This window comes from Meriones unguiculatus, chromosome 10, assembly GCF_030254825.1.
Source record: "Meriones unguiculatus strain TT.TT164.6M chromosome 10, Bangor_MerUng_6.1, whole genome shotgun sequence".
Lineage (NCBI taxonomy): Eukaryota > Metazoa > Chordata > Mammalia > Rodentia > Muridae > Meriones > Meriones unguiculatus.
Genome location: NC_083358.1, coordinates 121,036,499 through 121,059,947, shown reverse-complemented (window position 1 = coordinate 121,059,947; position 23,449 = coordinate 121,036,499). Strand labels below are relative to the sequence as shown.

At 37.1% G+C, this 23,449-nt stretch overlaps 1 protein-coding gene across 11 annotated transcripts in view; it reads right to left on the bottom strand.

Annotated features, from left to right (window-relative positions):
- The window catches only part of Inpp4b (inositol polyphosphate-4-phosphatase type II B), a 796,958-nt gene that overhangs the window by 158,935 nt on the left and 614,574 nt on the right, over positions 1 to 23,449 (bottom strand). For all 11 annotated transcript variants that reach the window (XM_060393235.1, XM_060393232.1, XM_060393233.1 and 8 more), the window contains 3 exons: positions 21,288 to 21,418; positions 20,818 to 20,922; positions 7,175 to 7,283 (listed from right to left, as the gene is read on the bottom strand). In XM_060393235.1, coding sequence (XP_060249218.1) covers positions 7,175 to 7,283; positions 20,818 to 20,922; positions 21,288 to 21,418 — 345 coding nt within the window. The remainder of the gene's footprint in view (positions 1 to 7,174; positions 7,284 to 20,817; positions 20,923 to 21,287; positions 21,419 to 23,449) is intronic.

Sequence of the window (23,449 nt, the reverse complement as noted above, 5' to 3'; positions counted from 1 at the left end):
AGACCTGGAGAGATGGCCCAGTTGGTGAAGTGCCTTCTGTGCAAGCATGAAGACTTGAGTTAAAATTCCCAGCACATAAATAAATTACCTCTCCCATCCTCTCTCTCCCACTTTCTCTTTCTCTTTATCTCTCTCAGTGTGTGTGTGCGTGTGTGTGTGTGTGTGTGCACGTGTTCTCAGTGCAAATGTGCAAATACCAGCAGCCTCATGGCCTAGTCAGTCCGTCCAGCCAAATTAATGAGCTCCAGTTTCACTGAGATATTTTACCACATAAAATGAGTCTGAGAACAATTCAGGAAGCACTAGTGTGTATTTCTGGTCTCAACACCTATGTGCACACACACATAGACACATGAGTATGTATATAAACTAATGTATAGAAAGGGTAGGTGATTTCATTAATTCCACAAAGTCAATTAAATGCGTTAGAATACAAACTCAAGCAGGGAATGATAGTTATGAACCATCTATGGGATGAAACTTTCTGTTTGCCCAAGAATAAAAGACAGAAACAAATTAAATAGGATTATAAAAAAGTCAGCAGCATTCCATTCAATGACTGAATCTGTGAGGATAATGCCTAATACATGGACATGGCTTTCACGCACATAAAATCATTTAGTGAAGTACTCTGAGCTGGTTTATTCAGGGAAAGAGGTCTGAGGCACTTAGGCTCTCAACTGCATGTTCCTTTAGTCATTGAACTTGTATGCTACAAAAAAATACAATATGCAACTAAAACAGGAATTTTACAAAGGATAAAATATTATTTAAAATTCGTATAGTGTCAAGTGCAAATTAGTGAAACCACTTCAGATTACACTCACCACATTTACACATACACATTCTGTGCTGTGTAAACCGTGTCCTTCAGTTTGTACATATTCCTAAGCCTTGGTAGGATTACTTAATTAAAACATATGTTATTATCTAGCTATCCCAAATGTAGAGGAGGCATACAGCCCTTTCCTTCACAGGCTATCCTGCACAGAGGCTCTGTACAGGTTAGCACTCTGCGAGCAGAAAAGCCACATGTACAGGCTTGGCATACAGAGTTTTGTATTTGCTAAAGTACAAATGGAACTGCAGCTACAAGTAGCCAACGAGAACCAAAAAAGAAAAGAAAAGAAACTAGAGCCTTAAGAAATCAAATTATAATAAACACAAAAATTAAATTACTGTCTCCTTCAAAATGACATATTTCCAAGCAACTGGATTCAGTTCAAAAGAAAAGGAATTGACACAGGCTTTTCACTTGGCTTTATTTTCACTGTGCCTATCTGATTTCATTAAACCACTTAAGGGAAAGTTTTTAATGGAATATGTTCTTTCTGAAACCAGAAACAAAAGCTGCAGTTGGAAATAAATGACATGAATGTGAGCTATTGGTCATGAGACTGAACTTTCAAAACAAATTAGTTTTAAAAATGAAACAAGTATTTTACATACACTCCTAGAAGGACTCAAGGAAAATCATGGAAGAGGGTTAAGAGATTGTAAGAGCCAGAGGTTGGGGAAGACCTGAGCAAACAGTGCTTGGGAAAACAAGACTAATGCACCCATGAACTTATATCTACTCTGCCTATACAAGATCAAGACAGCAAATGCTCCAATAAGTATTGAATAACAGCACCCAAGCACTCACCCACTAGCTGAGAAGCCATTGATTAGTTAGTAATGGCTACTAGGGGAAGGAGATGCTACTATCAAATAACTCTGGACTGTATCAAGTTGACAGTTAATGTCACTTAGTATGGCTGAGAAGAAGACAGACAAAGATAAAATAATACAATGGCACTGGTAGTTTTCCCAAACCATGGCTTAAAAGGGCCAATTTTAACTATGCATCAAAGCAAAGAAGAACAAGAAGAGTTCCATCATTTAAAATTATTCTCTGCCTTAAAAAAAAAAAAAGCCTATAGCCAACATAAAACTAAATGGAGGGGAACTTAAATCAATCTCACTGAAATCAGGGACAAAGCAAGGCTGCTTACTCTCTTCATATCTCTTTAACATAGTATTTGAAGTCTTAGCTAGAGCAATAAGAAAGCTAAAGGAAAACAAGGGGATGCAAATCACAAAGGAAGAAGTCAAAGTATCACTATTCATAGATGATATGACAGTATATATAAGTGATCCCTAAATTCTACCAGATAACTCCTTCAGCTGATAAACACCTTCAGCAAAGTGACTGGATACAAAATTAACTCAAAAAAAAGAAAAAAATCTGAAGCCCTCCTGTATACAAAAGAAAAACGGGCTGAGAAAGAAATTAGGGAAACAGCACCCTTCACAATAGCCACAAATAACATAAAGTACCTTGGTATGACTCTAACCAAGCAAGTGAAAGAAAAAAACTTCAAGTTTGAAAAAAACCTTCAAGTCTCTAAAGAAAGAAATTGAAGAAGATATCAGGAGACAGAAAGATCTCTCATGCTCATAAATTGGTAGGATTAACATAGTGAAATGGCTATCCTACCAAAAGCAATCTACAGATTCAATGCAATTCCCACCAAAATACCAACACATTTTTTTTTACAGACCTTGAAAAGAACAATTCTCAATTTCATATGGAAAAACAAAAAACCCAGAATAGCTAAAACAATTCTGTACAATAAAAGATCTTCTGGAAGTATCTCCATCCCTGATCTCAAGCTGTACTATAGAGAAACAATAATAAAAACTGCATGGTACTGGCAGAGAAACCGACTGGTGGATCAATGGAATTGAATTGAAGACCTAGAAATAAACCCACACACTATGGACACCTGGTTTTTGACAAAGAAGCCAAAACCATGCAATGGAAAAAAGATAGCATCTTCAACAAATGGTGCTGGTCTAACTAGATGTCTACATATAGAAAAATACAAACAGACCCATATTTGTCATCCTCTACAAAAGTAAAGTCCAAGTGGATCAAATACCTCAATATAAACCAGACACACTAAACCTGTTCGAAGAAAAACTGTGGAAGAGCCTGGAACTCATTGGCACAGGAGACAACATCCTGAACAGAATACCAACAGCATAGGCTCTAAGATAAACGATCAATAAATGGGACCTCAATGAAACTGAAAAGCTTCTGAAAAGCAAAGGTTCAGAATGAAACGACAGCCTATAGACTGGGAAAAGATCTTCACCAACCCTAAATCTGACAGAGGGCTAATATCAAGGAATTATATAGAACTCAAGGGGCAGGGAAGAGATGAAGGAGGGAGGGTGGGACTGGGGAGGGAATGAGGGAGCAGGATACAGCTGGAATACAGAACTTAACAAAATGTAACTAATAAGAAAAATAAAATTAAAAAAAAAGAAGTTAAACACCAACAAACCAAGAAATGCAATTAAAACATGGGGTACAGAGCTAAACAGAGAATCCTCATCAGAGGAATATCAAATGGCAGAGAAACACTTAAAGAAATGTTCAACTTCCTTAGTCATGGGAGAAATGCAAATCAAAACTACTCTGAGATTCTACCTCACAACCATCGGAATGGCTAAGATCAAAAACTCAAGGGAGGATGCATGCTCTAGAGGTTGTGGAGAAAGGGGACCCTTCCTCCATTGCTGGTGGGAATGTAACCTTGTACAACCACTTTGGAAATCAATTTGGCACTTTCTCAGAAAATTAGGAATAATGCTACCTCAAGATCCAGCTATAACATTCCTGAGCATATATCTGAAAGATGTTAAAACATACAAGGATATTTGCTCAACTTTATTCATAGCAGCATTATTCATAAGAGCCAGAAGCTGGAAACAACCTAGATGCCCCCCTACTGAGTAATGGATACAGAAATGGTGATACATTTACACAATGGAATACTACTTAGCAATTAAAAACAAGGAAACCATGAAATTTTCAGGCAAATGGTGGAAACAAAAAAGATCACCCTGACTGAGGTAACCCAGAAGCAGAAAGACACATATTATATATACTCACTTATTAGTGGATATTACCCATATAATATAGAATAAACATACTAAAATCTATAGTCCTAAAGAAGCTAAATCACAAAAAGGACAGGAGAGAAGTTGTTCAATCCTCATTCAGAAAGGCAAACAGGACAGACATCAGAAGTTGGAAAAGACAACGAACAGGACAGGAGCCTTCCACAGGGGGCCTCTGAAAGACTCTACCTATCAGGGTATTGAAGGAGATACTGAGACTCATAGCCAAACTTTGTGCAGAGTACAGGAAACCTTATGGAAGAAGAGATAGATAGAAAGACCTGGAAGGGACAGGTACTGCATAGGGAGACCAACAGAGCCAAAAGACCTTGGGCCAGGGGTACCTGCAGAGACCAATACTCCAAGGAAGAGCCATGCATGGAAAGGACCTAGGAAAGGACCTGCTCAGAGGAAGCCCATGGGCTGCTCAGTTTCCAAGTGGGTTCCCTAGTAAGGAGGGAAGGGGCTGTCTCTTGCATGATCTCAGTGGCTGGCTCTTTGATCACCTTGCCCTAGTGGGTACAGCATTGGCAAGCCACAGAAGATGATGATGCAGCCATCCTTGATGAGACCTGATAAACTAGGATCAGAGAGAAGGGGAGAAGGTCCTTTCCTATCAGGGTACTAGAGAAAGGGCATAGAGGGAGAAGAGGGAGGGTGAGACTGGGAGGAACCAAGGGAGAGACCTGCAGCAGGGATACAATGTGAATAAATTGAAATAAATAAACAAATAGATAGATAAATAAATAAACAAACTTCTATTTGTTCATTTTATATACTGATATATACTTCCTTATATTGTCTTTCACTGAAAGGCATTTTCAACTATATATTGTCTCCGCAAGCCATATGTGATCCATATATTTCCCTAGAGCATAGTACTTTTATGCCAACACTCAGTTCATTGGTATGCATTTTACTGTATTTTATAAATAAAACAGAAACAGTGGGATATTTAACATAAGAATATCCCAAAGAAATCAATTAAAAAATACTGAACATATTTTTTCATTTACCTTAAATTTAATCTTTGATTTATGTCCTTATGTGTTGTCTCATGAGAAGTGACTAGTGAAGAATACATATATTAATGCAGAATTTAAAATATAAAGACGTCTCAGTGCATGATGAACTTAAAATTTATCTTTGCCAGTTGCATATAATGGTAAATTGTGAAACTGTAGAGTTATGACCTACATCTTGCATACTGACAATTTATGTTCAATTGGATTATGAAGATCCTGTGTACAGTTTTGAGTCTTCTAATTATATTATTATAATCTTTAAATTTTGATTGGATGAAAAGTAAACAAGGTAAAATGAGTAAGTCAGTAAGAAATGTCCAATTCCAGACAGGATAGTGGAAGTAACAACTATTTCACTTCTGCATACCACAATAAAGCAATCCACACAAAATGTAATAGTCCTAATAAGAACTCCAGGGTTAGGGTTAGGAAAGAAGAAAAAAGGCAGATGGGCTTGGGGCCTCAGGATGTAGAGGGTGAAATGACAATGACTCTTTTTTTGTTACTCTCTTTTGCCTTTTATATTTAAGTTTCAGATAAATCCTCAAAGCAGAAAAATACCAACACCAGCAACAAGATTAACAATAACAAAATAACACAAAAAGAAAGCCAAAAGGACTGGTGAAATTGGTAGCCCGGTGAATGGTGCGTATTTTAGTCACTCCTGTCCATTCTGGGAAGGATTGTACAATTCATGACCCTTTTACCATAGGCTGGTGCAGAAGGCCAGTGAGAAACCTTCTTCATTGGAGTTTGTAGGTTAAACTGACTTCCAACTCCCTTACAGGAGATAGATTCCTTCCCTGAAGAGACAACCACTGGAACTCTGACTTCTACTTCCCAAAGTCCCAAGAAAACAGAACCACTTTCTACAGCAGAAAAAAATTGACAGGCAGGGCAGAGAAACTAAGGGGCAGCCTGGAGACAGAGCAGTACTTCCTTGTGATTACAGTAATAGGTACCCTAAGCTTCCTATGTGATACAATATCATAGGTGCATAAGCCCTAATGAACACTAATGAACAGTAATCAGAAAACAGAGAAATGTGAAAAGGACTACATTTGAAATCATAGTATTATGTCAAAATCAGTAGTTTGTGGAAGAAGGAGGAGGAGGAGAAAGAGGAGGAAGAGGAAGAAGAGGAGGAGAAAGAAGAGGAGGAGGAGAAATAGAATGAAGAAGGAAAAGAAGAAGAAATAGAAGAAGAAGAAACAAAAAGAAGCAGCAGCAGCAAATATATATGTACTGGAGATACAGCAATTCAGTTCTAGAATGTTTTCTTCTAAAACATCTGGGCACTATGGAAATCGGTGATTTTTTTATGACAAACCTTTAAAAGTTCTTGGTTTGTCACTTGCAGAAAGTGTCCAATACAGTTATAAAGCCATCTGAAACTGAAGAGTAACTATCTCACTGTGGCTTTCAATTTGGGGATTTCTATTCAAAGAAAAGCAACTATTTGTGAAAGAAAGTAATTGTTCTCATCCCAATATTCTTTTTTTTATAGCTTGTATGAATATAGTCATAGCCACAGAAAATTACATGGTAAGTTCTCATGAATGTGGGAAGAGAGAGAACATGAGTACGGAGGCAGACACTTTATTAAGCAGCATTTAAACATAGTTAATAAGTAAAAATGGAGGAACAGTAATATATAGATTTTAGGAGATAACGCTTTAGTTGTATGTTATTTTTCCAAAGTAATCAAGCTTTCTTTGTTAGTTTAATCATCTCATTGACAGCTCTACTTTTCAAAGTTGCAGTTAGAGGACAGGGCAGTTGTATGTTGAGCCTGAGTCCAAGGCAGAAACCACTAACAGGGTCATCATCAAAAATATAAAAAATGAAAAAATATTTTAAAGGATCTGTGTGTTCTTTATTAAAAGTGTCTTTATCTCCATGGTTACACTTGGTCATGGATCTAGTTAAATCCCTGCACACCAGTTTTCAGCTGAGTGAGAGTGATACCAGAGTGTTCTGCTTTCAGGACAATGTTCTTCCCCAGAGCTCCCTGGAAGCTCTTTCATGCAGTTTGTTGGTTCTAGTCTCTTCTCAAGTAATTTAAAGAAAATCAACAACTTTAATTTACGTAATGAGTAGCTTTAGCTGATCTTCAAAATATTAACTTTGTCTACAGAGTTATTCAAAGGGAAGAATATCATTAATGAAATATTTGTTTTCTTTCTGTCATCACTTACTTCCTTCTTTCTGTCTCAAATCTGTGGAGTAGTTTTCGAAGACCACCATTCTTGAATCCCTGAAAATGGGCAGCTGGGGCTCCCACAGTGATGACATCGTAGAGAGCATCTGGAATGGAAACAAGTAGATGAAAGCTTTGCAAACACTTATCTCCTGCAGTCACTGTGCACTGGAGCATCCATGGTGAGGGAAGTTGGAGAAATTATTCTGTTTCAATTTTTAGAAATAACTATAAGCTCTCATCTCAAGGGGAGCAAGAAGAACTAATCAATCTTTCTAAAAACAACCCGTGTACCTCAAAAAGTTATAATATTTCCAAGATTTATGACCTCACCTTAATTATATGCTACAGTGTGGAACAGCATGTTCTCCTCTGTATAGTCACTGAGATAACATGTTAATTGGTCTTTTGTGTTTTTACTTTATTGAGTTTTGCATCATTAAATTTGTAATCATATTGAAATTCAACAATAATGAACAATTTCTCAACCAAAGCTTAAAGAGAGAAGAACCAAAAAATATTAATTTATTTTTGCTCAAGGGCAGAACAGTCTAGCACATTGAAAACAAAATATATTCAGTCATTTCCTGCTTATCTATTCTAAAATTTACATAGTTTTAAATACATACATTTGTAATTTCTTACAAAACATAGAATGCAAAATGTCTTGATTTATGTTTCCAGACAGATATGTTGCTTTTCATAACAAAAATCCATACATTTACAGTAAAATTTAATCTTTTGATACTGAACTTTATGGCTTTAAAACATCCCATCATTTTTATATTCAAATGGGAAATATACATACAAGGTAGGCGATGTGAATCTTCTCTGGTTAAACTACATTTTTTGTTGTTGTTGAGAAATATAATTTCACAGGAGATCTTTCTCAAATTGATTTTGATATTGACATATTGGTTGTTTCTAAGATATGGCTTACTGAGAAAACATAAATTCTTTTATTAGCCTCAGGAAAACATCACTGCTTCTTCAAAATTACTCAGTCTAGATCCATTTGAATTATTACTGTTTTAAATTAGAACATCTCCACTCTAAAAATACAAGGTCAGAAGTAATAAAATACAATATCTGATGTGACCCAGTCAATCAATACAGCATGGATTTATCAATCAATTAACAGACTGTAATAATTACAATATGGTATTACTTCCTTAACATTTTGAAGTCATTATTAAACTGGATTATATAGCATTTTCATGATAGAATATTTGTTTTATAAGAAGTTGAATTATTTCTTAACACAGAGATTTTAGCTTACATTTTAGAAAAGGACTCTCATCCAAAGGATTAGCTTTCATAGTAGCATAGAAGGGGCACAGAAGTTCATAGAAGGTGCCATGCAAAAAAGCAACCAAAGGTTATACTCAGATGTGAAGCCTAGGAACCACAATGACCATCATGGCAAGAGATTACCAAGGATAGGAGCATAATTGTATCTGCAACTTTTTGCAGATATATTAGTAATTATATCTGGGCTATAAGCAACAGATGACTAGTTTGACTTTGAACCTGCACAATAAATGGCATTCATGCCTATCACTGAAAACCTAGCCAATGACTTGTATGGACCGCAGAGGAGAACCTACTACTTTAAATTTCCCTAACCAGTATAACTCTAGTTCTTAATATGTATCCTCAAATAAGAGCAACTCCCACCCAGCTCTTTTCATGAGACCATTATAGAAAGCCACAACTGGTCAAAACGCAAAGAACAAGAGCTGTTCTTTTAATTTTAATTTTATTTTTATTAATTACAATTTATTCACTTTGTATCCCAGATGTATCCTCTTCTCCTCCCAATCCCACCCTCCTACCCTCTTCTTCTCCTATGCCCCTTCCCCAGTCCAATGATAGGTGAGGTCCTCCTCCCCTTACATCTGACCCTAGCCTATCAGGTCTCATCAGAATTGGCTTCACTGTCTTCTTCTGTGGATTGGTAAGGCTGTTCCCCCTCAGGGGGAGGTGATCAAAGAGCCAGCTACTGAGTTCATGTCAGAGATGGTCCCTGTTCCTATTACTGGGGATCCCTCTTGGACACTGAGCTGCCGTGGGCTACTTCTGTGCAGAGGTTCTAGGTTATCTCCATGCATGGTCCTTGTTTGGAGTATGAGTCTCAAAAAGACCCCTATGCCCAGAATTTTTTTGGTTCTGTTGTTCTCCTTGTGGAGCTCCTATCCCCTCCAGGTCTTTCTTCACCCCCTTCTTTCTAAGATTCTCTGCACTCTGCCCAAAGTTTGGCTATGAGTCTCAGCATATGTTTTGAAACACTTCTGTGTAGAGTCTTTCAGAGGCCCTCTGTGATAGGCTCCTGTCCTGTTCCCTGTTCTCTCCCTTTTCCAATGTCCATCATGTTTGCCTTTCTGAATGAAGACTGAGCATCTTACCCAGTGTCCTCCTTCTTGATTAGCTTCCTTGGGTGTACAGATTTTAGTATGACTATCCTATATTATATGTCTAATATCCATTTATAAATGAGTATATACCATGTGTGTCTTTCTGCTTCTGGGATACCTCACTCAGATCTTGATTAGTTCTTGATAGAAAATAAAACTTAAAAATCAAGCCTTGAATTAGGTGTGCTCTGGGCTACTATAATGTCATATTTCATCATTCCTGTTGGTGGAGAGAATTAGGAAACATGTACACTGGTTAACGACTGCACACCAACATCTGCTTTACTGATTCATCTACCTGTTTATTAGACTAACAACAGCAACAAAAATGTGAGTCATGCTGCTGTCTTTGACTTCAATCTAGAAATATAAAACCAATTCTGGGTTTTTTCCTCTACATTCAATTCTACCTTCCCTCCCTCATCTCCTCCCATAAAGAGCAAGATATGTTCTTGAGGGTAAAATTCCAAGTACTAAAAAAAGCAAAAGAAAATAACAAACCAATTGGCTGTCCAATACCAAATACTCACCTTAAAAACATACAAGTAACATTGTATGAACTAACCAGTTTGTATTTTTTATTTAGAAAAATATATACATATTATGTAACAAATAAAAAGACACCATGAATTTGAATGAGAGCAAGAGGCAGTACATTAGAAAAGTTGAAGGAGGGAGAAATGGGAAGCAGAGAAATGATGTAAAGATGATTCTCAACTTCATATAGAAAACAAACAACAACAAAACAGGATAGCTAAGCAACTCTGAACAATAAAACTACTTCTGGAGGAACCACCATCACTCATTTCTAGTTGTACTACAGAGCTACAATAAAAAATAAAAAAAAATAATGGTGTTGGCATAACAATAGACAGTTCAATCAATGGGATAAAACTGACGACCAGTACCTAAATCCACACACCTATGAGCACCTGATTTTAATGAAGAATACAGACATACACATTAGGAAAAAGATAACATTTTTTTTCTAAATTGTGTTGGGATGTTTGCATGTAGAATAATGCAAATAGGTCCATATTGCCACCATGGACAAAACTCAAGCCCAAGTGGATCAAAGACCTCAACATAAAGCCAGAAACACTAAACCTAATAGAAGAGAGAGTGGTAAATATCCATGAAAGCATTGCTGCAGGAGAGAACTTTCTGAACAGAACACTGACAGCACAGGTACTAAGACCAACAATTAGTGAATGAGACCTCATGAAACTAATAGCTTCCATATGACAATGGACACCATTAATCAGACAAAATGACAGACTAAAGAATGGAAAAAGGCTTTTACTAACTCCACATCCAATAGAGGTCTAATATCCAAAATATATAAAGAACTCAAGAAACTAGATACAAAAATAAAATAATGCAATTAAAATATGCTATACAGACTTAAACAGATAACTCTCAATACAGTAATATTAAATGGTGAAGAAACACTTAAAGAAATGTCCAACATATCTAGCCATCAAGGAAATGCAAATCAAAACTACTTTGAGATGCTATCTTACACCTGTCAGAATGGTTAATATTAATAACACATATGACAGCTCATAATAGTAAGAATATGAAACAAAGGGAACACTCCACCACTGGTGGGAATATAAATTTGTACAGCCACTATGGGAATCAATATGGCGCTTCCTCAGAAAATTGGGAATCAAGCTACCTCGAGACCAAGCTATACCACTTTTGGTCATAAACCCACAGGACACTCCATCCTACCATGAGGATACTTGCTCAGTGATGTTGATTGCTGCTTTATTCATAATAACCAAAAACTGGAAACAACTTAAATGTCCATCACCTGAAGAATGGAGAAAGAATTGTGGTACTTTTACTCAGCCCTTAAAAAAAATAAAAATAAAAAAAAATAAAAAAGGACACCATGGAATTTTCAGGCAAATGAATGGAACTAGAAAAAAAAATCATACTGAATGAGGTAACCCAGACACAGAAAGACAAATATGATATGTATTCACTTATAAATGGATATTAACTGTTAAGTAAATGACAATCAAGCTACAATGTACAGACCCAGAGAGGTTATGTACAGAGGAAGGCTCCAATGGGGACATATGGAACTCCTTGGGAAGGGGAAATAGAACAGATTTTATGGGTGAACTTTGGGCAGATGGGATGGGAGTTGAGGGATCAGGTGTGGGGGGTACGGAGTGAGAGTATGGAAAGAGACCACTGAAATTGGGGCAATGTAGAGACCTTGTTCAGAAATAAAATAGTATAATAACAATTTTAAATTATAAAAAAGGAGAAAGAGAAAGAAGAAATCCAATGTCCATTTATGACTTTCACATACTCATACAGTGTTTACATCAAAATATTTTAATGCTCAAATTAAATGTGCCATCAGTAATTATAAATCAGAGGAAACAAAATTCAGAACTAAGTTTTAAATTTTATTTTTTAATGAAAAATCAAAGTATAACCAATGTAAAAGAAGCTCTAAATAATCACTAGATATATCTTAAAAGAGAAATGACTATTAAGCATCACTCACATTTGACTTTCATAGAAACATTTGAACTGCAAAAGTAGAGCACCTTTCTAAATTCTACCAGTGTCCCTTTCCTTTTCCTACTTCTCTACCCAACTGTGATTTTCCATCAATACGAAGAAGTCTACCATAAAGAGATACCTAAAGTCTGTGTTATGGTATTGAAAAACCATGGAAGGTTTGCCTCTGGCCATGTATTTCTGTGTATATTGGTATATGGGTTCTGCCTCTCGGCCAGACTCAAGCCTCAGAAAACATGGTTCATTATGAATCAATTCTGTGTTCATGAGTTTGGATGGTAAAGTTTTTTTTCCATTTCATACTTTAAATAGGTTTACTTGATATTGTAAATTTTAGCAATGAAACCCAAAAAATAACTCGGAAGGAACCAACTGGAAAATACCTACTGACTCTTCTTCCCCATGAACATGGATTTCAGTACCAGGAAGCAGCTTTGTTCTACAGTTATACATATGGCTATGTAAACTTTGTCTTTTGATCTGAATTAACAGTGCGTTGTATAGAGTGTATAATCCTTAACTTAAATTCAGAGTGTGTCACATTCAAAGTAGGTGACTAAATTTTGTTTTATAAACCAGTATTTTCTATGGAATTTACAATTTCTTTTTAACTATGAGAGGCTTAATATTTTGTAATATTCATTTGAAAACAAACAATTACTGATAAATGTTAGAACAACTAGCTTTCTCTCTTTGGATCCCAGAGCCTTTAATTTAACTTGCAATTACTACAAAATAGTAGATTGATCTTCATAGGTAGTTAATTTCTGGTGTCTAAACAATGAAAAAAAAAAGGTGTCCAAATAAAAGAACATTTATTCTTAGCCATACTCCTTTAAAATTAGAATTAACTACAATTGATTATTTTTCTTTAGGCAAGAGCAAATAAAATAGTGTGAATAGAAATACAAATATGGCAAAATTCAAACTGAACAGTAACAACTTAATAACTAGAAACTGTACTATTACTTAAATTTTCTTATTTTATCCCAGTCTTAGTGTATCTTCATAATTTTAGTAGATTTTAGTCGTGTGTAACAGAACTCTGAAGACTTTGCTATCAAGATACAGTCATTGGAAACAACGCAGAATCAGGAGTCCCATGGAAGAGCAGGAGGAGAAATTACAGGAGCCAGAGGGGGGGCGAGGGTACCAGGGGAACAGGGTCCGCAGAATCAACTTAGCAGGGCTCATAGGGGTCACAGACTAAAGCAGCGGCCACGGAGCCTGCGTGGGTCCTCTGCATATATGTTATAGTTGTGTAGCTTGGTGTTTTTGTGGGACTCCTAACAGTGGGAGTTGGGGTGTCTGATTTGCCTGCTCTTCTTACCCTTTTCTTCTTACTGGGTTGCCTTGCCCAGCCCAGAGATGAGGGTTTGTACCTAGCCTTAATTTATGTTGTTAGGCCACGTTTGGTTGACAGCGCTGGGAGGCCTGCTCTTTTCTGAAGGAAAACAGAGGAGAAGTGGATGGGAGAAGAGGGGCATGTGCGTGCGTGTGTGTGTGTGTGTGTGTGTGTGTGTGTGTGTGAGACTGAGGATAGTGGGGGAGGGAAAAGCGTGGACAGGATGTATTGTATGAGAAACGAATGAAATAATATAAAACGCTTAAAAAGATATGTTAAGGTCCCCTCCCTTTCTCTCCCTTTCTCTCTCTTTAAATAATGTGTCTTCCATCATTGACATGATGCAGCATCTCAAAAATATCTTTGGTTTGTGAAAATGACAACATGTTCCATGTCACAGGGAAGCAAAGTCTCATTAAGCTACAGAGACCAGATTTATTTGAGAATTCATAATAGAGTTTCCTTGTATTCTTTTAAGTGACATTTAATAATAGATAGCTCTATTTTGACAGGAGATCTTGTTAAAATCCCTTCAACTATAAAAATGTGTTCATAGAAAAATCTATGCATGATGATCTCATATAAAGGAACAATTTAAACATGTTCCCTGATTTCAAAGTGACATGCAAAATCCATTTGACATGAATCACCAGACTTTAGTGAGTTTGTGTTTATAAATAGCTCAAGCTGTTTAGAATGTGATTATCACTGAACTAATCTGAGAAAAATCGTCCTCACTGAGGAGACAATGTACCCAAACACTCGAGGCACAGAGTTGAGGGAGTTCTAACAGTTCCTTCTCTATTCCTTTCCTCATGTAGCTAATATTCTGTTACATTGCAAAATCTAATTGGTGTTGAGCCTCCCTCTAACTTCACTCTTATACTAATATTTTGGTTTTATTACATTTTTAGGTAGACATAATTTTAGGTACTTTCAATAGTATCTGTGTGAAGTATCTATCAAGGGAAAACAATGTGTGAGCTGGTGCATACAGTATGCTTGGAACCTTTACTTTATGCTCCCTCTCATGATCCTGAACTAAACCTCTAAAACTAAGCAAGCACCCCAGTTAAATGCTTCCTTCTATAAATTGCCTTGGTCATGGTGTTTCTTCACAGAAATAGAACTAAGACACACGAAAAGATAAACAATGGTTGGTTCTCTAGAATACAGTTAAACTCATGGACTGAGTTGCTTTTTGAAACTCAAAACTGAACCAATGGCATAAGCTTCCTTGATACAGGTTGGGTCAAGTGTTCATTAAAATGTCGACCTTTCTGTCTTTCCCTCCTTGATGGTTCTTTAATAAGCTCTACCTAAAGGACTGGAGTAATATTGGAAAATTCTGGTCATATATCTAAGACTTACAGAACACTGATATCCAAAATTATTAATGCATAAAAGAATTCAATTATATACATTTCAAATAGACCTGCTAAAATGTTTCTGCTCAATTACAGTATTAAGGATCCTAAACTAACACTAAAGTATTACTTCTTTAAAGAAAAATAATTACTTTAATTTGAATTCATTACAAATTTATACCCCAAATATAGTACTTTATTATTATATCTAATATATAAAAGAATTACAACAGATTATTATAATATAAGAAACTGTATCTTGTAATCTTTGTAACTAATGGCTATAAAAATAAAATACATCAGAAATAGCTGATGAGACCTAATTGACTAGGATCAGAAGGAAGGAAAAGAAGACCTCCCCTATCAGTGGACTTGGGGAGAGGCATGCATGCAGAGGGTGGAGGAACTGAAGGATTAGGACAGGAGGAAGGAGGGAACTACAGGAGGGATACAAAGTGAATAAAGTGTAATTAATAAAGAATTTAAAAAAAGAAAAAAATAAAATAAATGCAAGTATTTTGGAGTATGCACTTATTTTTTTTTTTCATTTAGGAGATTTTGTTTGTCATTTCATCAGTGTCTAGCCTCTCTACTGTTGTGGATATTTGTTACATTTACATCATAAATAAAGATGAAAAATTAACAGTCTGAAGGCACCTGAAGTTAATTTCCAGTTATTTCATTTGTCAGTAGGAGACATCATAATATTAGTTCTGCTCAGTCACTTGTTTCAAGAGCTAGTCATTAACCCTTGCTTTGAAGAATCTGCCCATGATCAATGCAGGGTTTGTTTTTGTAACTGTTTATTTATTTAATTGCTTTTTTTTTAAAATAAATCACAGTTTATTCACTTTGTATCCCAGCTATAGCACCCTCCCTCATCCCCTCCTAATACTACCTTCCCTCCCTCATCTCCTCCCATGTCTCTCCTCAAGTCCACTAATAGGGGAGATCCTCGTCCCCTTCCCTTTAACCCTAGCCTATCAGGTCTCATCAGGACTGGCTGCATTGTCTTCCTCTGTGGCCTGGTAAGACTGCTCCCCCATTAGGGGGAGGTGATCAAAGAGCCAGCCACTGAGTTCATGTCAGAGAGTCTCGGTTCCCCTTACTAGAGAATATGGTCTTGGACACTGAACTGCCATGGGCTATATCTGTTCAGGGGTTCTAGGTTATCTCCATGCATAGTCCTTGGTTGGAGTATCAGTCTCAGAAAAGCCCCCTGGGCTTGGTTTTTGTTGTTGTTGTTCTGTTGTTCTCCTTGTGGAGCTCCTGTCCCATCCAAGTCTTTCTACCTCACCCTTCTTTCACAAGATTCCCTGCACTCTGCCCAAAGTTTGACTATGAGTCTCACCATCTGCTTTGATACCTTGCTGGGTAGAGTCTTTCAAAGGCCCTCTGTGGTAGGCTCCTGTCCTATTCCCTGTTTTCTTCCTCTTCCAAAGTCTGTCTTGTTTACCTTTCAGAATGAGGATTGAGCACCTTACCTAGGGTCCTCCTTCTTGTTTAGCTTCTTTAGGTGTACAGGTGTTAGTATGATTTTCCTATATTATATATCTACTATCCACTCATAAATGAATATATACAGGGCTGGAGAGATGGCTCAGTGGTTAAGAGTGCTTGCTCTCTGCTCTTCCAGAGGATCGAGTTTCAATTCCCAGCACCCACATGGCAGCTTACAACTGTTTATAACACTGATTCCAAGGATCTGACACCTTCACATCAATGCAGCTTTTTAAAACAGAATCTTTGCAAACAATCTCAAGCTGAGGACAAATCATTGAGGTATGACTTGGCCTAATATGACCAGTGCTCTTACAGAAGAAATGTGAACAGGAAGTGAGTGATTGAGGTTGTAGGGAGGGATTGAGAGAGAGAGAGAGTCATATAGAGAAGGAATGCAGGCAACATGCAAAGCTGTAAGATTAGCAAGATGTATATTCACATCAAAAACAAAACAAACAAAACAGCCAAAAAAGTTAGCAACCTCTTAACAATAAAGGAGGATTCCTCTCAGGCTCAGAGGGAACATGGCCTGGCTGACACTTGGACATCTGGTTGTCTAAATACCCTCATTTGTGATTTTCCATGTGGAAATCATTGGAGGCTGTTACCCACGCCAAACCAAATTAACTGGGCAAGGCTTTGTTTGATTTTTTGTAAGAGATATGAAGGGGTTAAAAAATGCACTGTACAGTCTGATAAAATTATATATGTAATCATTCCTAAATATTATGATGTCTAACTACATTAGAACCTTAAATCTGTATCCATTTTGCTCCAAATGGCATATGTGGGTGAAGACACTGCTGTCTGTCAGTAGCTTGGGTCAAAATTACTCTTTGCTTCGAACTTTTACATCTGATACTAAGTACTTGCATGTAAAAACAGTTCATTTCTGGCTATTACGAAAAAAGCTGCTATGAACATGGTTGAGCAAATGTCCTTTTTGTGTACTTGAGCATATTTTGGATATATGCCTAGGAGTGGTATAGCTGGATCTTGAGGAAGCACTATTCCTAATTGTCTGAGAAAGCACCAGATTGATTTCCAAAGTGGTTGTACACATTTACATTCCTACCAGCTATGGAGGAGGGTTCCCCCTTCTCCACATCCTCTCCAGCATGTGTTGTCACTTGAGGTTTTGACTTTAGCCATTCTAATGTGTGTAAGGTGAAATCTCTGGGTTGCTTTGATTTGCATTGCCTAATGACTAAGGATGTTGAGCATTTCTTTCTTTTTCTTTTTTCTTTTTCTTTCTTTCTTTTTTTCTTTCTTTCTTTTCCTTTAAGTGTTTCTCTGCCATTCTATATTCCTCTATTGAGAATTCACTGTTTAGCTCTGTATCCCATTTTTTGGTTGGATTACTTGATTTGTTGCTTTTTAACTTCTTTAGTTCATTCATAATAGCCAGAACCTAGAAACAACCCAGATGACCTTCAATGGAGAAAAGAATACAGAAAACAAGGAAATCATAAAATTTGCAGGCAATTGGTGGGAACTAGAAAAGATCATCCTGAGTGAGGTATCTCAGAAGCAGAAAGACACACATGGTATATACTCACTTATAAGTGGATAGTAGACATAATATAGAATAAATATACTAAAATCTGTACACCTAAAGAAGCTAAGCAAGAAGAAGGACCCTGGGTAAGATCAGCAATCCGTATTCAGAAAGGCAAATGGGTGGACAATGGAAGAAGGAGAAAACAGGAAACAGAGGCCCTACCACAGAGGACCTCTGAAAGACTCTACCCAGCAGTGTATCAAAGCAGATGTTGAGACACATAACCAAACTTTGGGCAGAATGCAGGGAATGTTAGGAAAGAAAAGGAAGATAGTAAGACCTGGAAAGGACAGGAGCTCCACAAGGAGAAGAACACAACCAAAAAATCTGGTCCCAGGGGTCTTTTTCTGAGACTAATAGTCCAAACAAGGACCGTTTATGGATATAACCTAGAACGCCTGCTCAGATGTAGCCCATGGCAGCTCAGTATCCAAGTGGGTTCCCTAGTAAGGGGAACAGGGACTGTCTCTGACATGAACTTAGTACCTGACTCTTTGATCACCTCTGTTGAGTGGAGAGCAACCTTACCAGGCCACAGAGGAGGATAATGCATCCAGTCCTGATGAGACCTGATAAGCTAGGGTCAGATGGAAGGGAGGAGGACCTCCCCATCAGTGGACTTGGAAAGGGGAATGGGAAGAGATGAGGGAGGGAGGATCGGATTGAGAGGGAATGAGCCAAGTACTGTTCATGTCAGAGACAGTCCCTGTTCCCCCTACTAGGACACCCACTTTGATACTGAGCTGCCATAGGCTACATCTGAGCAGAGGGCCTCTGAAAGGCTCTACCCAGCAATGTATCAAAGCAGATGCTGAGACTCTTAACCGAGTGCTACAGCTGGGATACAAATTGAATAAACTGTAATTAATATAAAAAAATAAAAATTTAATTAAAAAACAGTTCATTTTCTACCTCACCTCTTTTCCAATTCTGGCTACTTCTTGACTCAAGACTTTATTGGTTTTGAATAGAATTTCAACAGTTTTGATGACATACGTGGATACATTCTGGCCTTGTGATACCAAAGAACAAAGATATAATAAGCTGCTGTTCCTGTATTGCTCCTGATGTATTACATATTCCATCTCTCTTAACCTTAAACAATATTAAGAGGAACAATGCCTTAAAGGATTAAATGAAAGGCCTAGGCCATATGTAAAATTCAGTATAACTCTAATTCACACACAGATCAGCTGCTGTAAGACATAGACATTTTACTGCCCTACAAACCTGTTTTCACATTATTTAGTAAGAAATACACATGGGTGATAGTTCTTAAATATAATTCAGTTTTTTTGTGGTTTTAAAAGTATTTCATATCATTAATGTTCAAATTCCTGACAGAAAGCAATCAAGGAAGTGTTTTTAAATGCCATGGTCTTTCCATCATATCCCAAACACATGATAAAATCAAGTGTGTGGGCACAGAAATGTAACCCCATCAACATAGTAAATCTGAGGTCAGCCTGGTCTCCATGTGAATGTATCTCAAACAAAACAAAACAAAGAATGAAATTGATAGATAAATAAGTTACACGGGACTTGGGAAGAATACTTAATATATTTTATTTTCAAGTGACAAGGGAAACAGACTTTTAAAAGTACTTGTCAATACTTGTCATTAATCCTGATTACTTGAGTTTGATCCCTGCTAGGAGTGAAGTAATTCCTGTAAGTTGTTTTCTGCCCTTGACATAGGTGCTAATTAGTTACACACACACACACACACACACGCACACCACACAAATGTAATAGTAATAGAAGAAACACAAAGAATTTGTGGAACAGTAATGAGGGTATTATTTCCATCTCTTGAGATCCAGCTCAGCTATTCTCTGAGAACCCACACATTTCTTCATACAAAACTTTCTACTACTTTCCACTGACTATATTTTGCCCGCTCCTTTGATTCCACAAGAAAGAGAGTGTTGCTGCTAACAGTCGCAGAAGAAGAAACCAGCATACTCCTCATTCTGGAGTTTAGGCTTCTATCAAAGATAACAGCATGAAGTATCTGCTCTCTTTTCTTTTGTACCAACTAAAGCAGTAACAGAATCATTACCACTCAACCATCATGAATGTTCTTTAGGGAGCTGAGACTCTTGGGTTTTCACCTCTAACCAAGGACAGGTGTCACATTTATAAGCCATTTCATGAAAAGCAGCAGCAGTACTATATTCTTTCACTATTGTGGGCCAGCATCAGCTTTGGATGTTTCCTCTCTATGTTCATCTAATTCTTTTTTCAATTAAATTTTTATTTTTTATATTAATTGCAGTTTATTCAATTTGTATCCCAGCTGTAGCTCCCTTCCTCATTCCCTCCCTATCCCACCTTCCCTCCCTCATTTCCTCCCATTTCCCTCTCCAAGTCCACTGATAGGAGAGGTCCTCTTCCCCTTCCATCTGACCCTAGCTTATCAGTTCTCATCAGGACTGGCTGTATTGTTCTCCTCTGTGACCTGGCAAGGCTGCTCCCACCTCAGCAGAGGGGGGGTGGTCAAAGAGCCAAGTACTCAGTTCATGTCAGAGACAGTCCCTGTTCCCCTTACTAGGACACCCACTTTCATACTGAGCTGCCATGGGCTACATCTGAGCAGAGGGCCTCTGAAAGGCTCTACCCAGCAATGTATCAAAGCAGATGCTGAGACTCTTAACTGAACTTTGGGTATAGTTCAGGGAATCTTATGAAAGAAGGGGGAAATAGTGGGACCTGGAGAGGACAGGAGCTTCACAAGGAGAGCAACAGAACCAAACAATCTGGGCCCAGGGGTCTTTTCTGAGACTGATACTCCAACCAAAGACCATTTATCTAATTCTTAAATTTTGGACTCTGAGAATCATCAAACTTTATAAGCAAGCACACTCTGAGATACAATTTGATACTCCTAAGGGATCTCAATACCTTTCAGGTGAGGGCTGTGCACTTGCATCCGTTGCAAGTGTAGATTTATTGGAACAAATTCTAACGTTTTCTCTCCTTTGCTGCTGCTGGATTTGAAAGAGGACCCTAGAAGGATGAAGATTGGAAATGATTACCAAATCAATAAGCAAACACATAAACAAATATGTAGTGTGTGTGTGTTCAATGAAGCGTTTGGCAAAAATAGACTTCAGAAAAGAAAACAGCATTCCTTCACATATAGTAATTTATTTATATTAATTTGAAAAGTCCTTTAAGTTATTATTATGTTACTATAATAATATTGCTAAGCAGAGTATCACAGTTCATTCTTTCTTGCCTTAAATGCCAATATAAGAAAGGTAGGAGTTTTCTCTTTGGCTCTCCTATCTCTACAGCCAAAATTCCAATTGTTTCCTTGGGACACTCATTAATGTAATTCAGTCTGGGTAAGCAAAATTGCTGCTTCATACCTGTTTCCTTGGTAAGCTCTGTCAGGATATCTTGATACATAGTCACCATTTGATCACAGTGAGTGAGGACATTTTTCCGCAGGTTGTCCCAATGTGGGGAAAGATCACCAAGTTCTTTTATCTCCTGGTTTCTGTTAAGAATACAAGACGATAGAGCACTTTTTTTTCTTTATTTTATACAGTCAGAACTATTAACTGGGGCTATCAAGTGAATAACAAATTATTATAATGTCCTTCTGAGTTTACCAGCTTAAAATAAAAGTACAAAAAGTTTAGACTATACAAATATCAAAAAGTTAACTTTTTTGATGACACAGCGCAGATAGAGGACTTCAACACACTTTCTTTGGCATTCATTTCTCTCAAGGTCGATTTCAATACCCTGCATGCATATATGTTATCTCAGCTTTACCCAAAGGAATATCTAAGCTGTCATTTACGTTTAAATTATTAACTTTTATCCAAATTCTAGCCTTTAGCCAAGTTAATTTAAATAACCAGATTGCATTTTAAAAGTGATAATGATGAATTGTTGGGTATACTGCTTAGCTGGGTCTCCTCATTCCTGTGACCTTTTGCTGGTCACGTTTTCATGATGCAATAACCAGCAATAATGAGCTGCTTTCACTATTTTGTCCATGAAACATACTAAATAGCAAGTTAATAATTCATGAGATGCGTATATGTTAAGTGTAAGAATATTTGATGGTGTATAAAACTAACTTGTTTTCTGGTGTTTGCTGTTGCCTTTATTTTGTTTCAGTGGGATTGTGATGAAGTCCTCTTCTTCTTTCTTCTGAAGTCTTTAAAATCTTTGCCAACATTAATCTCATCCTCAGCTTTCCCAAAGATTAGCTTTCATGACACAACATTCATTTGAGAAGGAATTAATCAGTAGAAAATGAGAGTAAAAAGCTTATGATAAAAAGGCAGGTGGTGAGAGGATTATAGAGAGACGGTTTAAAAAAAAGGAGTCATTTTCTCTGACCTCAAATTGTAGGATATTCAAATTGAGTACAAAAGAATGACAAAACAATCAAATGACTCCAGAAAGCCAAGCCTAGAAGAATCAAGACAAGTAGGTTGGATATGAGATAGAGAACTGCATGGTACATCAACCTAATAAATAAGGTTCCAGGCTTTGCTATAAACATACAGTTCTATATGAGTAATAGCACTTAGTATTCCTATATAATACTAATAGATGCATGTTTATGATTTATGATGCCTTAAGTCCTTTTTAGGAATACCAATTAAGGAAAAAAAGGAAGGACAAGTGTAACTGAGCTTCATATGGGATGAGTCCAAGTATATACACAGGCCAAGAACTGAGATGTCTCCTCAAACATGCTGAGAGAAGTTTAGCATTCTATGAGAAGTGACTTAAGATAAGCTGACAGCATTCCATGGAAGATGCTATTAAACTTATTAAATTTCTCCAATATGTCACAATCCATACAGAGAAACATATAGATGGCCCTGTGTGCTCTAAAGGTGACACTGACAGGCACACATACAGAAGCATCAACATATGATTATGTCAACCTGAGAAAAGTTGAAATAGGATGAGACCAGAGGATAAAACCATTAGGCATTTCAGTGAACACCAGTTGCTCTAGGTTAAAAAAAATGATTGAAATAAAGTAATTAAAATACACATTAAGGTAGATTTTTAAAAGAGTTTAATTGAAGTGGAAGTTTTGGTTTCTTTGAAGACTCAGTTTTGTCATGTGATGTTTTACTGTGAGCTCTCTTGTTTGAGGGGGCTTGACTTTGGCTAACTGTGAACATCCATGGGTGGACCCTGAGGAGAGGAAATAGAGGGAATTGCTATATATCCTACACACAATGAGGAATCACTTTTTAGATCAATATCTGTGTGCTGATCTTCATGCTTCCACACTTGACTTTGCAGAGAAAAATGTTCCAGAGAACTTCTTGGGGCAATCCAACTGAATCTTGTGGCTTTTGCTGATTTGTTTTTGTTGATTCGTGTTGCTGCATGGTGTTGGTCTTTGAACTGGACTGCTGGTATCTTGACAACTGAATTTGGTTATCCCCTAAAGATTCATCGACCCTAATCAGCAAGAAGACTATAAAAAGATCTACAGCCCTTTTCCCTACTAATCTCCTATCTAAGGTTGGGAGGTTGGAAGGGAGGT